Source organism: Primulina huaijiensis, chromosome 12, assembly GCF_012295235.1.
Source record: "Primulina huaijiensis isolate GDHJ02 chromosome 12, ASM1229523v2, whole genome shotgun sequence".
Lineage (NCBI taxonomy): Eukaryota > Viridiplantae > Streptophyta > Magnoliopsida > Lamiales > Gesneriaceae > Primulina > Primulina huaijiensis.
Genome location: NC_133317.1, coordinates 20,148,129 through 20,163,393, shown reverse-complemented (window position 1 = coordinate 20,163,393; position 15,265 = coordinate 20,148,129). Strand labels below are relative to the sequence as shown.

The following is a 15,265-nucleotide window of genomic DNA, read 5'->3' as shown; positions in this document are numbered from 1 at the left end:
GCCGGTGCACCTGAAGCGCCTCTTCCAGGTGAGCAACATACTAAAATTTCAGTCCATTCGGAGGTCGTTTGCCCCGTCAATTTCATGCCCGAAAATCCGCAAATTCCGGCTACAGTAACGGCTCCGGCGAGTTCAATTCCAAATTTTACAAATGACACACCGTTGGCTTCGTCTCGTCAAGGCGAGGCTACTGTGAAAATTGCAAGTCATTCGGAGTTGATTTGCCCTCCCGATTTTACCATCAAAGTTCCGCCTGCACTGTTCACGCAAGACCCGTCCGCGTTTTGCTCGATTCCGGCCAGCTCCGGTGTCGTTTCTCCGATACAAGCCCCGATCTGGAATGCCCATACTCAGTCGAACAATTTGGTTCATGGCCCTTTGCCTGAGTCGTTCACATTCACCGGTAATTTCAGATCTACTCCAACACCGCCTGAAACCCTCGCCGCGCAGCATTCTTCCGTCAATTGCGCCGGCGTCCGGGCTCCTTTGTGCAATTCCTCTTCAAGATATCTTCCTCAGGTCATGGGTAATATTTCACCATCATCAATTGCATGTTTACGGCCGCCGATCGGAAACGCCCAAATTGGCGAGTTGCGGCCGAGTTCAAGTGTCCTTCATGCCAAATCGGTGCACGTCCCATCCGGTTCTGTAAGTTTGGTCACCGGCTCTGAGATCCACTTACCGTCGCCGGCCCTCGGTCAGTCACCGGCCGTTGACTCGCTGGTTGACTCAACCGAGTCACCGAGTCAACTCAACCCGGTTGACTCGGCAGTACCTTCATTGTGTCCGATTCCTCCTGTTGATCCGGTGGTTTCTGCACGTTCTATCCCTCCTACGATTTCATTTCAGGATATTTTGCGTCGTCCGTCTCCGTCTTCTCAGGCTCATAGTTTTGCCGATGTTGATGATCAGATGGAAGAGGTACCTGCTCCGACTGTTCGTGATGGAATTACCGGTATTTTATTCCCGGACCAGGTTATTTCTTCCCTCTCTGTTCCTTTTCGTTTTTCTATGGTCGGGAGAGTTTCTGGGAACCGGGGTTTGACGCCGAATTCGGATATTATTTCTGCTATTTCCTGCTGTGGTTTGCTGGGATCCCACATTGTTAAATTTCTTCCTCGTGGGTATTTGGTTCTTACTCTTTCTTGTGAGGAGGATTATTTAAAATTTTGGGAGAGGCCTGAGATTTCTATTAGGACTGTGGTGATACGATTTTCTAAATGGACCCCAGAGTTCAAATATGAGGAGGACTCTTCTATTGCTCCTGTTTGGGTTCGTTTTCCTGATTTGCCCTTGCACCTTTATGATAAGAAAAGCCTATATCCGATCGCGAAGATTTTAGGTAATCCAGTGAAGGTTGATGAGATTACAGCTGAGGGTTCCCGGGGTTCTTTTGCTCGGATCTGTGTTGAGCTTGATGTGCTTCAGCCTCGTAAAGAGAAGATTTGGGTAGGATAGGGTGATCATAGTCAGATTGTTGATGTGATTTACGAGAAAGTTCCCCATTTTTGCTCTAACTGTAAGATGCTGGGTCATTCGATTGATTTTTGTTCTAGGAATGTTAACCCGTTTAGGTCGAGGCGGCGTGGGCCTCAGCGTCCGGCTGATCAAGCACCTCAGTCTTTTGATCAGGGGCACCAGGGTCCACGTCCTCATGGTAAGGGTGTTGTATTGGATTCCCCACTTCAGACTCCTAGTCAGCCATCTCAGGGTGTTACGTCTGATCAGCCACCGTCCGGTGATACTGATTTTATCGGGAATGTTTCTAAGCGTCCACGACGTCGTCCTGTTCTGAGGAAAGATCCGACTAGGCCTATTTCGACGAAGAATTATTATGAGATATTGCAGGATCTTCCTTCTGAATCTGGTCTTGGTGATTCTTCTGGTGGTGCAAAACCCCGCCCTCAACGGTTTAAGACTCTTCTTAGTAAGCTTGCAGCGGAACAGAATGCTGCGGTGAGTTGTCTGTCTGACGATGATTTGGATCCGGTTATCTCGTCGCAGGCCACAGATATGGTTGATGTGGCGTCTACGTCTGTTGCAGTTGTTTCTGCACATGTGGTTGTCCCGGTTCCAGTGGTTGAGCTTGCTCCTCCTATTCAGGAATTTGTGGGTGATCCTCCAGTTTCTATTGCTTTGTCTGTGGGTACTCCTGCTTCTAAACCATTGCCTTCATTGGCGTTTGATTTGGGTAATGATGGCGGTGTGACCGGTGTCGTGGCTTCTTCTCCGACAGAGTGTTTATCTTTACCTCTCCCTGGACGTACGCGCTCTCAGCAGCGACGGTATTACCGTAATAAGGAGCTTCAGTCGAGTTTGCCCTACGGGCGTCCTCCTGAATCCGGTTGATATTGCTTGGCTTTAGGTGATGGGCGTTCACTGCAGAGTTCTCCTTGCCCATCCTTTTGTTTTATTTTCTTGATGTATTCCAGGGCACCACTGGTTTGTTGGCTTCTTGTTATGTTGTATTTGGGTTGCCCTGTTTTAGTATGTCGTTTTTATGTTTGGATGTGATGATGGCATAGCCTTTACGGAGGTCTTGGTCTAGTCCCCCTCCGTTCGGTTTTATTTGTGATTAAATAAATTTTATTCTGGAAAAAAAAAAAAAAAACCCCAAACCCTAAACCCTAAAAAAAAAACCCTAAAAAACCCTAAAAAACCCTAAACCCTAAACCCCTAAAACCCTAAAACCCTAAACCCCTAAAACCCTAAACCCTAAACCCTAAACCCTAAAACCCTAAACCCTAAACCTTGAGGGTGGTTTGGGTTTCCGCCGATTGAAAGATCTTGTGGAAAGCTTCTCCATCAACCTGTGGTTTCGATTTAGGCAGGGATCTTCCCTCTGGGCTAAATTTTTGATGCAGAAATACTGTCATGTGGTGCACCCTGTCTGTGCACCCTCTAGTGGTTCCATATCCCCTGTTTGGCGTCGCCTCCTTCATATTCGGCCTCGTGCGGAGCCTGGTATCCGCTGGAGGATTGGATTGGGTCATATTTCATTTTGGGATGATATTTGGTTCGGGGTACCCCTTTGTCGAGCCAGAGTGAGGCTAGAGGGGGCCGTGGCGCCCGTATATCACATTTTATTTCCGAGGGGTCTTGAGATTTTGATCTTCTTTGCTCGGTTGTTGGTCCCTCGATGGCTGAGGCCATTTCTCTTGTTCCCATCGCCTCTGGTGAGCCTGATGTGTCTCGTTGGACTTACAGTCCTGACGGTTCTTTTTCTTTGAAATCTGCGTGGGAGCTTGTCCGCTTGAGAGCCCAGTCTTCTGACATTTTGACTCCTTACTGGGGTAGCTGGTTGCGGCCCACCATGTCATTCTTCCTTTGGAGGTTTTGACATCAATGGCTCCCGATTGATGATGTTCTTCAGCGTCGTGGCTTTGCGTTAGCGTCCCGATGCCAATGTTGTGATATGTCGGAGACATTTACTCACATTTTCCTCGATTGCCCCATTGCCCGATCCGTTTGGCACTTTTTTGGGGCTATTTTCCGTGTCCGGATTCCCCACACTAGGGATTTCTCTTTGTTCCTCTGTGCTTGGAAAAGGAATCCTCGCTGGACACCCGGTGGCCATGTGAAGGAATTTCTGCCTTTTATTGTGCTGTGGTTTTTATGGACGGCTCGTAATGATTCGAAGCACCGTCAGTTGATTATATCTGCTGAGACTGTGAAGTCTCAAATTTTGTCTTACTTGCGTCTCTCTCATGCTGCTCATATTGTCAAGGCCCATCATTGGGTGGGTGTTTCTCATGCGGCGAGATTGCTTGGTATATCGGTTGTTTTTCATAGAGTTCGTAATACGGCTATTGTTCGTTGGCTTCGTCCGCCTTCGGGGTGTTATAAGTTGAATGTTGATGGGAGTTCGAGAGGCAACCCTGGAGATTCTTCTGTTGGTGGTGTGGTTCGTGATGACTCTGGGCGGGTTCTTCTTTTGTTCAGTGAGTTCATTGGAGCTGGGTCTTCTCTCCGGGCAGAACTTTGGGCGGTTTGGAGGGGTCTTCTCCTTTGTTCTGATTTTTCCTTTTTCCCTCTTTGGATTGAGCTTGACTCTAAGACTTCCATTCAGATAATTTGGTCTCGTCGGTGTTGTTGGGGTTTGGATCATCTTGTTTCTCGGATTTTGATTCTCTTGAGGGGGCGTACGTTCCATATATCTCATATTTTCAGGGAGGGTAATTCGGTGGCGGATGCTTTGGCGGTGAGGGCTCATACCCTTCGGCAGTATTCCTTCGAGTTAGGTCCTTCCCTTCCTAGCCCCATTTCCACCCTTGCCCGCTCTGATCTTTCAGGGCTTCCCTACCTGAGATGCAGATGTTCTTAGCTCTTTGCAGCCCTCCTTCTTTTTGGATCTTTTTCTCTATCTATATATATGTATATATTTTTCTTGCAGGTCTTTCGTTCTTGGAGGTTGTTTTTTATCTCGCATTTGCTCTCTGCAAGTGGGCCCAGACACTTGCACCCTACATGTTTGGTTCCTTTGGTTTTGGTAACTTCTCAGTTGGTGCTTGTCTTTGGACCAATCTTGTTCTCTGGCGTGCGTTCTCTGCAGGCTTCTCCTTGCTCGCCATATTTTATCTTTGACTTGCCGAGTGTTGTGGTGGCTCTGGATGATCTCTTTCAGTGGTTTCTTTGGTCCGGAGCTCCATTCATGTCGGGATTTATCTGTTATCTATTTTGCTTCGCGCTTTGGTGGAGCTGGCGTTTTCATTCTCTTCTTGGGTCTTGGAGCTTCTCTGACTTGAGCTGGATTTCGGTCATTTTTTTGTGCTTCGAATGTCTTTGCATAGAGACTTTCCAGATGCATATTATTTTGATCGCGACACCCTGTACAGCAGACGTATCTCCGACTACGATGTATTTATCAGTTTGGTCTTACATTGACAGATGGCTCAGAGATGGGTATCATTGGTGGTCCTTTGCCCTTACTTCTGAGCTGGATCTTTACTGTTTAGATATGTGTCGATTTGTGTTCATGTTCCTAGCGCTGTTCCTAGGTGTTGATTTGTATTATGCATTTCACTTCGGGATTAGCTTTTGGCTCGTGTATTTGCCTCCCTAGGTCTATGTTTTTATGTATTGTATGACTAGCCTTTAGAGAGGTTTGGTTTCATCATCCTCTCTTAAAGTGTTATCTTGTATCGTTGATTTTATGTTATATACAGGTAGGGGTCTGCCTAACCCCCCGCTTCTGGCGGTGTTTTCAAAAAAAAAAAAAAAAAACCCTAAACCCTAAACCCTAAACCCCAAACCCCAAACCCTAAACCCTAAACCCTAAACCCTAAGCCCTAAGCCCTAAAACCCTAATCCCTAAAACCCTAGACCCTAGACCCTAGACCCTAAACCCTCAACCCTCAACCATTTTTGCCCCCCAATTTTTTTCTCTCAAAGTGAATAGTGACCAAAAAACCCCAATTTTCGCCCCCATATCGCCGCCAGTACGGCCGGCCGATCACCGCCGGTTTCCGGCCGGTTTGCCGGTGTTTCAGAATCGCCTCTTCAAGGTGAACAACATATCCAAAAATCAGCTCCATCGGAGTTGTCTAGACTTGTCAATTTCATGGTAGAAGTTCCGCAAATTCCGGCTACAGTGACGTCGTCGCCGAGTTCAACTCCGATGGGTGTAACTTTTACACCATTCGATTCCTCTCTTCAACCTGCACCTACTGTCCAAATTTCAAGCAATTCGGTGTCCGTTTGCCTTTCCGATTTGGTGGTCAAATTCTCGCCTACGCGTGACCTCTCGCCGCCGTGCATTTTTTCATCAATTCCGGTCGCTGCCGGCGTTGTTTCTCCGATCCTGTCCCCGATCTGTGATACCCATGGTAAGGCGCTTGATTTGAGCCATAGCCCGTCAACTGAAACGTCCGGAGGAAGCCGCGATTTCAGATCTATGAATCTCCTATCCCAAACCCTAGCTGCACCGGTCTCCATCTCCAATTGCGCCGGCGTCCTTGCTTCAAATTTCAATTCCTCTTCACAGTTTGCTCCCCATGTTCTGGGTAACACAATGGTGCCTTCAATTTCAGGATTGGATCGTGGGATCAAAAACCCCCAATTTCGTGCTTTTCAAGCGAGTTCGTTCCCGTGTTTGTCCCGAGGCGCCTCTGTTCCGGCCGATTCTTGTGGTTTGATGGCCGGTTCCAGCTTCATCTTCTCGTCGCCGGCCTTCGGTGGTGGTCCGGTCATTGACTCGCCGGTGAACTCGGGCGGCTCACTGAGTCCACTCGGCCGAGTTGAACCGGCAGCCCCTCCCTTGCGTACTGCTGTTTCGGTTGTTACATCGGGTGTTACTGACAGTTCTTTGAAGGTTCCTCGTCCTCCTTCAGTTTCTTTTAAGGATATTTTGAGTCGTACATCTCCGATTTTGCCGAGTCAGAGTTTCGCAGACGTAGTTGACTCGATGGAAGAAGTGCCAGTTCCGATTGTTCGAGATGGGATTCCCGGTATTTTATTCTCGGACCAGGTTATTTCGTCCCTCTCTGCTGCTTTTAAGTTTGCTTTGGTAGGGCGTATCTCGGGGAACAGGGGTTTGACTCCCAATTCTGATATTTTATCTGCTTTGTCTTGTATTGGTTTGCTGGGTTCTCATACTGTCTGTTTTCTTCCTCGGGGGTATATGGTTCTCACCCTTTCCTGTGAGGAGGATTATTTGAGGTTTTGGACTCAGCCTCTTGTTTCGATTCGGTCTGTGGTGATTCGTTTCTCGAAATGGACTCCCGAATTTAAGTTTGATGCGGATTCTCCTATTGTTCCTGTTTGGGTCAGGTTTTTTGATTTGCCCTTGCATCTTTATGCTAAACAGAGCTTGTTTCCTATTGCTAAGCTTTTAGGCGACCCTGTTAAAATTGATGAGATTACCGCCGATGGGACTCGAGGATCCTTTGCTCGAGTATGTGTTGAGATTGATGTTCTCCAGGCTCGTCTGGAGCGTCTCTGGGTAGGTTGGGGTGAGCATAGTCAGGTTGTGGAGGTGGTCTATGAGCAGGTTCCCCATTTTTGTTCTCATTGCCAGTTATTGGGACATTCACTTGATTTTTGCTCTCGTAATGGCCAGTTTCCTCGCCAGCGCCGGCCTCGGCCTCATGGGAAGGATGTTGCCTCAGATTCCCCGATTCCGGTTCCTACCGCGTCGGCTCAGGCTATTCCTTCTGATCTGGCCCAATCCAGTGACACTGATTTTCCAGAGCAGGTTGTTAAGCGTACCCGGCATCGGCCTGTTGTGAGAAAAGATCCGAATCGACCTATTTCTACGAAGAATTATTACGAGGTGCTGCAGGATTTGCCTTCTGAGTCAGGTCCTGGTGAGACATCGGGTACTGTAAAAGCCCGTCCCCATAGGGTTAAGTCACTTCTTAGTAAGCTCGCGGTAGAAGGGAATGCTGCGGTAGGTTATCCGTATAAGCCAGCTACAGCTTCGGCCCGCTCGTCTCAGACCAAATCTATAGTTGATCTCGTGCCTTCTTCTGTTCCAGATGTTCCTACACCTGTAGTTGTTCCAGTTCCGATGGTTGAGCTTGCGCCTGCTGTTCAGGATCCTGTGGCTGATCCTCATGTTTCTATTGCGTTGCCTGTGGTTATCCCTGTTTCTACTCCATTACCTTCATTGGCGTTTGATTCAGCTAGTGTTGGCGGTGTGACAGCTGTGATGACTTCATCTACGACGGAGTGTTTATCTCTACCTCTTCCTGGACGTACGCGCTCCCAGCAGAGAAGGTATTACCGTAATAAGGCGCTTCAGTCGAGTTTGCCATACGGGCGTCCTCCTGAGTCGGGTTGATCTTGTTTTTCCGCCTTCTTTGGGTGTTAGGTGGTGGGCGTTCACTGAAGATTTCTCCTTGCCCATCCTTTTGTTTTATTTCTCTTGATGTATTCCGGGGCACTCACTGGTTTGTTGGCGTCTTGTTATGTTGTATTTGGGTTGCCCTGTTGTAGTATGTCGTTTTTATGTTTTGATGTGATGCTGGCATAGCCTTTACGGAGGCCTTGGTCTAGTCCCCCTCCGTTAGGTCTTATTTGTGATTAAATAAAATTTTATACTGACAAAAAAAAAAAAAAAAAAACCCCCAACCCCCAACCCCCAACCCCAAAACCCTAAACCCTAAACCCGAAACCCCAAACCCGAAACCCTAAACCCCAAACCTTCACGCCTAAACCACCGCCATGCCGCCGTCGCCAGATCCCGGCCGGTCAATCACCCCACCTGAACCGCCGCCTCACGGCGACCATCATACCAAAAACTCATATCATTCCCTGCCCGTTTGCCCCTCCATTTCTTCGATTGAAATTCCGGCCGTTTATTCAAACTCTTCGCCGCCGGTCACCGTTGCTCCTCCTGGTGCCGGCGACCATCCAATAGACTCGCCTCAACCTCCCCGTCATTTTCCCACACCTGCGCGATCTGATAACCCCGCCGTTCCGTCGGATTTTCCGTTTGAAGCCTCGGCAGTACTGTTCACTGCGCAGGCGACTTGTTTTTCTCCGATTCAGGTCGATTCCGACCACCTTTGTGAAAAAGGGCTCCCGATCTGGAATACCCATTCTGAGACGAAGCTATTGCCACCGGAATCAGGCCAAATGGTGTTCTCCTCCGGCGGCAATTTCGGATCTATGTTTTCTGGTCCAGACGCGCCGTTCACGTCCCTTTCTTCTTAAAAATTCCAGCGCCGTCACGACGGGTTTCTTCAATTCCTCTTCACAGAATGATCGTCCAGTCATGGGTAGGATTTTGCCCACATCAATTTCTGGTTTCCGGCCACCGGTCGGAAACGCCTCTTTTCTTGGGCAAAATCAATTTCCTTCTCCTTCTTTGATGCAATCGGCCCCTCTGATGCCCGGTTCTAGTGGATTGAAGACCGGTTCTGTGCTCTCCTCGCCGTCGCCGATCTTTGTGACATCTCCGGTGGTCAACTCGAGGGTCAACTCGGGCGGGTCAACTCAGCCAGTTGACCGAGTTAACTCGGCAGTCAACAACACTGGTTCGGCTTCTAAATCTGATCTTCGGTCGCCTAAGACGTTTCCGGTGTCATTTAGGGATGCCCTGGCTCCTACTTCGTCTCGCTCGGGGAAGAATGGCTTTGGAGATGTCGTGACTGCTTTGGATGAAATGCCTCTGCCGACTATTCTGAATGGGAAACCGGGTATTTTATTCCCGGACGAGGTAATGTCTTCTCTGACCGAGCCTTTTAAGTTTTCTTTAGTTGGGAAGATTTCGGGTAATCGATCCTTAGTCCCAAATTCGGGTATTTCATCAGCCTTTGCTCGTTTGGGATTGAAGCGCTCCTTTGATTTGAGGTTCCTGCCTAGGGGTTTTCTGATCCTTTCACTTCATTGTGAGTAGGATTATGCGTTCTTTTGGACGCGTGGGCAGATGATGGTGGGCCCTCTCGGGATTCGTTTTTCCAAATAGACCCCGGAATTCAATCTTCAAGAAGAATCCCCCATTGCCCCTGTTTGGGTGCGTCTCCCGGGTTTTCCCATTCACCTGTTTAACAAGAAAAGTCTTTTCGCCCTTGCTAAGATCTTGGGCAATCCGGTGAAGATGGATGATTTTACTGCTGACTCTTCTCGGACCGCCTTTGCTCGTGTCTGTGTGGAGTTGAATGTGTTGGAACCACCCGTTAAGCAAATTTGGGTGGGCTGGGGTGATCATACCCAGGAGATTGATGTGGTGTATGAGAAAATACCTGGGTATTGCTTAGATTGCAAGATGTTGGGTCATTCGACCAACGTTTGCTATTCCCATGGGAAAAATCCTAAACCTGCTCGATCCACGCCTGCTGATCGTGGGCATCTTCAGTCGGAGGCCCCTCCTGCTCAGGCACCACCTGAGGGTGCAGCCCCTGTCATTGTTCCGGGACCACAGCCCCAGCTTCATGTCAATGGCCCTGGTCCCCGACGTAGACAGAGACGGAGGCTTGTTCGTCAGGCTCTCCCGAGGGATGATCCTCTTGCTTCGAACTCTTTTGGAGTTCTTTCCCATTTGCAGGAGACAGAGGTAGGCTCTGAGGAGATTGGATTAGGTGTTACTGATCCCTCTGTCGGTTTGAGTTCTCATCAGGAGGCCCCTGTTTCTGACCATCCTGAGGTCATGGTGGCTGAGGACGATGAGAGTGTTCCTTATATGGATTGCGTGGATGACCTTGGATCTCCACGCCCGGATGTGGTGACTGTGTTTGTTCCCCCGGAGGTCTGTATTGAAAATCATAGCAGTCACTCGGTCCCATCCTTTCCTGCATCCTCTGCTGATGCCACTTCTATGTTGGACGAGTTGATTGCTCGACAGGGTTCCCCCATTCTGGAGATGATTCCCAGTCATATGTCGACTGATGATCCTGATCATGATTTTGATCGACATTCTGTGTCTGGTGTTAGTTGTGGGTCCGAGTGTAGTATTCTGGACACTGACATGTTTAATCTGGAATATCCGGGGACTTCGGGGTTCGGAGTCCCAGCAGATGCTACATGCCTTTGTGAAGGAGAAACAGATTAAGGTTTTGGCTGTTTTGGAGCCCATGATTGATCTGGATCAGAGATACATGACTCGCCGTTTGGGGTTTTCTGGAGTCATTTCTAATCTCTCCGGTCATATCTTGGTTTTTTTGCTTTTGGAGCCCATGATTGATCTGGATCAGAGATACATGACTCGCCCCATCTCAGAGTCTCTGCTTCTTTCTTGCCGACAGAGATATTTCCTCCATCTCAGAGTCTCTGCTTCTTTCTTTCCGACAGAGATATTTTGTTCTTTTGTCTATGCTAGTTGTGATTATGTTCAGCGTAGGGATCTTTGGGCTTCTTTGCTTTTGGTTAAGCCTGTTTTGGGTCCCTAGCTGGTTGGTGGCGACTTTAATGTCGTCAGGGATGCGTCTGAGTGCTTGGGCTCCCGTGGTGGTAGGTTGTTACCTATGGAGGAGTTCAACACTTTCATTATAGATTCTGGCATGATCGATGCTGGTTTTGAGGGGTCTTCGTTCACTTGGACGAATAAGACCATTTGGAAGCGGTTGGACAGGGTCTTGGTTTCTGTAGATTGGGGAGATCATTTCATCTCGATTCGGGTTGAACATCTCGCTCGTACTGTCTCGGATCACTGTCCGCTTTTGATTACCGCTCCTGTTTTTGCCCGTGGGCCGAGCTCGTTTCGCTTCCAGCGTATGTGGGTTAGGCACCATGGTTTTTTACAGACTGTGAGTCTTAATTGGAATCTGCCTTGCAGTCTGAGTGGCATGCCTCGGCTTTTTGCCAAGATGAAGCGGCTCAAGCATCACCTCCGGTGGTGGAATCGAGATGTTTTTGGTAACATCTTCGATAGACTCACTGAGGCTGAGAGGGCTGTTCGTTCAGCCGAAGCTGTCTGTGAGGCCGACCCTTCTGACGCGAATTGGACTTTCCTGTCCGATCGCAATGAGGATCTGGCCCGTATCACCGCCATGGAGGCGGATTTTTGGAAACAGAAAGCGGCTTGCCATTGGCTTGAGGATGGTGAGCGGAACACCAGACTCTTCCATAATATGGTGAGGAAAAAGCGTGTGTCGAATAAGATTTTCAGCATATGGGAGAATGGGGTCTGCCTGACGTCTCAGGATTTGATTCAGCAGTCGGGAGCCTTGTTTTTCCAAGAGCTTCTTACCGGGGAGCCCTCTGCGCCCGATTGTCCGGATTTTTCGGGTTTTCCCTCGGTTATTTCTGCTGTGGAGAATGATGGTATTGCTGCGACTCCTNATTGGACTTCCCTGTCCGATCGCAATGAGGATCTGGCCCGTATCACTGCCATGGAGGCGGATTTTTGGAAACAGAAAGCGGCTTGCCATTGGCTTGAGGATGGTGAGCGGAACACCAGACTCTTCCATAATATGGTGAGGAAAAAGCGTGTGTCGAATAATATTTTCAGCATATGGGAGAATGGGGTCTGCCTGACGTCTCAGGATTTGATTCAGCAGTCGGGAGCCTTGTTTTTCCAAGATCTTCTTATTGGGGAGCCCTCTGCGCTCGATTGTCCGGATTTTTCGGGTTTTCCCTCGGTTATTTCTGCTGTGGAGAATGATGGTATTGCTGCGATTCCCTCTTTGGAGGAGGTCCGCGCGACCGTCTTCTCCATTCACCCCGATAGCGTTGCTGGCCTTGATGGCTTCTCTTCGGCGTTCTTTCAGCATTGCTGGGAGATTGTCCATCAGGATATTTTTGGTGCTGTTCTTGATTTTTTCCGGGGTTCTCCTATGCCTCAGGGTTTTACTGCCACCACGATCACTTTAATTCCCAAAGTCGAGAGTGCACGCGCTTGGTCGGACTTCCGTCCGATCAGTCTGTGCAATGTCACGAACAAGATCATCTCGAAGCTGTTGTACTCTCGGTTGAGGGATGTGGTGGAGAGACTGGTTTCTCCGAATCAGAGTGGCTTCGTTCCAGGGCGGATGATATCTGATAATATTCTCCTTGCCCAGGAACTCACTCACAGCATTACTCTCCCCACTCGTGGTGGTAATGTTATCTTGAAATTGGATATGGCCAAGGCCTATGATAGGGTCCAGTGGCATTTCCTTTTTGACGTTTTGAGACATTTTGGTTTTTCAGAGCGTGTTGTGGCTTTGGTCTCGGCCTGTATTTCCCATTGTCATTTCCCCGTGAACATCAATGGTTCTCTGTCGGGGTTTTTTTGTTCCACCAGAGGCCTCCGGCAGGGTGATCCGTTGTCTCCCCTTCTCTTCATATTGGGGGCGGAGTATCTTTCTCGTGGCCTTGACCGCCTATATCTGCAGCATCCTGCGATTAGGTACCGTTCTGATTGTGATATTTTGATTTCTCATCTGGCTTACGCTGATGATGTCATTATTTTTGCCAGTGGTGGGTCTCGTGGTATGCAGCTTCTTGTCGATTTTCTGCATCACTACGAGAACTGTTCTGGGCAGCGTGTGAATGCTGCCAAGAGTTCTTTGATTTTGGCCCCGAGGTGTTCTGGGCGTCTCCGCTCCCGGCTTTTGCGTATCACCGGGTTCGCTGAGGGTCATTTGCCTATCAAGTACCTCGGAGTTCCTCTTTATCGGGGTAATCGGAAATGCTCCCTTTTTGCGCCCCTCCTGCAGTCTGTTCGTAGGAAATTAGAGGGTTGGGAGACTCGGACTCTATCCCCGGGTAGCCGTATGACCCTGATACGTAGCGTGCTCCTCTCCATGCCGATTTATCTGTTTCAGGTGGTTCAGCCACCTCTGGCTGTCATGGAGAAGCTTGAGCTGGCCTTCAATGCCTTTCTCTGGGGGTCGAGACCTTTGGAAAGGAAGTGGCATTGGGCCCGGTGGTCCCGGGCTTGCCTCCCTGTGCTTGAGGGGGGGCTTGGATTCCGCAGATTGAAAGATCTTGTGGAATGTTTTTCTATCAAATTATGGTTCCGATTTCGCCAGGGCTCCTCTCTTTGGGCGAGCTTCCTTTTTCGGAAGTATTGCCGGCTGACTGCTCCTGCGTGTGTTCCCGCCCGTGGTTCTATATCCCCCATTTGGCGTCGTCTCCTTAGGATTCGCCCTCGTGCGGAGCCTGGCATTCGCTGGCGCGTTGGTCTTGGAGATGTATCCTTTTGGGATGACACTTGGTTTGGGGACGTTCCTTTGTCCTCCCGGTGTGTGGTTCGTGGGGGCCGTGCTGTCCGGGTTTCTCATTTTTTGTCTGAGGGGTCCTGGGATTTTGATCGCCTTTGTACGGTAGTTGCTCCTTCGGTTGCCGAGGAGATTGTTTTCATTCCTGTTCTTTTGGGAGAGCCTGATCTTGCACGCTGGATCCATAGCTCTGATGGTGCTTTTTCAGCGAGATCTGCTTGGGAGCTGATTCGTCAGCGTGCTCCGTATTCTGATATCTTCCGCCCGTGTTGGGGGAGCTGGTTGAGGCCTACCCTGTCGTTCTTCCTCTGGAGATTCTGGCATCAGTGGCTCCCAGTTGATGAGGTGCTCCAGCACCGGGGTTTTGCGTTAGCTTTGAGATGTCAGTGTTGTGATATGTGTGAGACATTCACACACATATTCCTTCGCAGCCCGGTTGCTCGGTCTGTGTGGCGTTTTTTTGGCGCCGTTTTTCGGGTCCGTATTCTCGACACTGAGGATTTCAGTTTGTTCTTCAGTGCGTGGAAGAGGGACTTGGTCTGGTCCCAGGGGGGCCATGTGCGGGAGTTTCTCCCCTCCATCGTTTTGTGGTTCCTCTGGACTGCGCGGAATGATGCTAAGCACCGTCATCTCCCTGTCTCTGGGGCGACGGTGAAATACCAGATTTTGTCTTACCTTCGGCTCGCCCACTCTGAGCGTACTGTCAAGCCCAGACATTGGCTGGGTGTGTTTCATGTGGCGAGATCGATGGGTATTTCGGTTGCTCTCCACAGATTTCATAGGACGGCGATTGTTCGCTGGCTGCGGCCGCCGTCTGGGTGCTTCAAGCTTAATGTGGATGGGAGCTCGCGTGGTGTATCTGGGGACTCTGCTGCTGGTGGCGTTGTTCGGGATGATTCAGGGAGGGTTGTGCTCTCATTCAGCGAGTTCATTGGAGCTGGGTCTTCTCTCCGGGCTGAGCTTTGGGCGGTTTGGAGGGGTCTTCTCCTTTGTTCTGATCACTCTTTTTTCCCTCTTTGGATCGAGCTTGATTCTCTTACTTCTATTCAGCTCATTCGTTCCCGTCGATGTTGCTGGGGTCTTGATCATATTATATCCAGGATTCTGGTCCTTTTGAGGGGGCGGTCTGTTCATATTTCGCATATATTCCGGGAGGGTAATTCGGTGGCGGATGCGTTGGCGGCGAGGGCCCATACCCTTAGGCACTTTACCTTAGAGTTAGGTCCTTCCCTCCCTAGGCACATTTCCATACTTGTTCGTTCGGATACATCCGGACTCCCCTACCTGAGATCTAGATGTTCTTAGCCGTTTGCAGCCCATCCCTTCACTTGGATCTATTTCTTCTATCTTTCTATATGTATATGTATATTTCTTCTTTGCAGGTACTGTTATTTAGGGGGTTTCTCCTTCCCCCTGTTTTGCTAGTCCGGTGTGAGTGGGTTCAGACACTCGCACACTACATGTTTGGTCTCGTCGGGATTGGGTGGGCTCTTGCACTCACTCTCCTGGTGCTTTTCTTTGGTCCTCTCATATTCCCTGGAGGGGGTTTTCGTCAGGCTTTTACATCGCTCCATTCATGGCGAGTTTTACAGGATCTATACTTTTGTGGTGTGTGTTTGTACCCCTGGAAGCAATCTCCTCGCTGTTTGTTGCTTCAGGGTTCTATTCACATTTGGATTTTT

General features: G+C 49.3%; 1 protein-coding gene across 1 annotated transcript in view; it reads left to right on the top strand.

Annotated features, from left to right (window-relative positions):
* The first annotated feature begins 10,538 nt into the window (after positions 1-10,538).
* LOC140989476 (uncharacterized) overlaps positions 10,539-15,265 on the top strand; it is a 5,438-nt gene continuing 711 nt past the window's right edge. The window contains exons 1-3 of the mRNA XM_073458669.1: positions 10,539-10,595; positions 10,830-14,690; positions 14,966-15,191. Coding sequence (XP_073314770.1) covers positions 10,539-10,595; positions 10,830-14,690; positions 14,966-15,191 — 4,144 coding nt within the window. The remainder of the gene's footprint in view (positions 10,596-10,829; positions 14,691-14,965; positions 15,192-15,265) is intronic.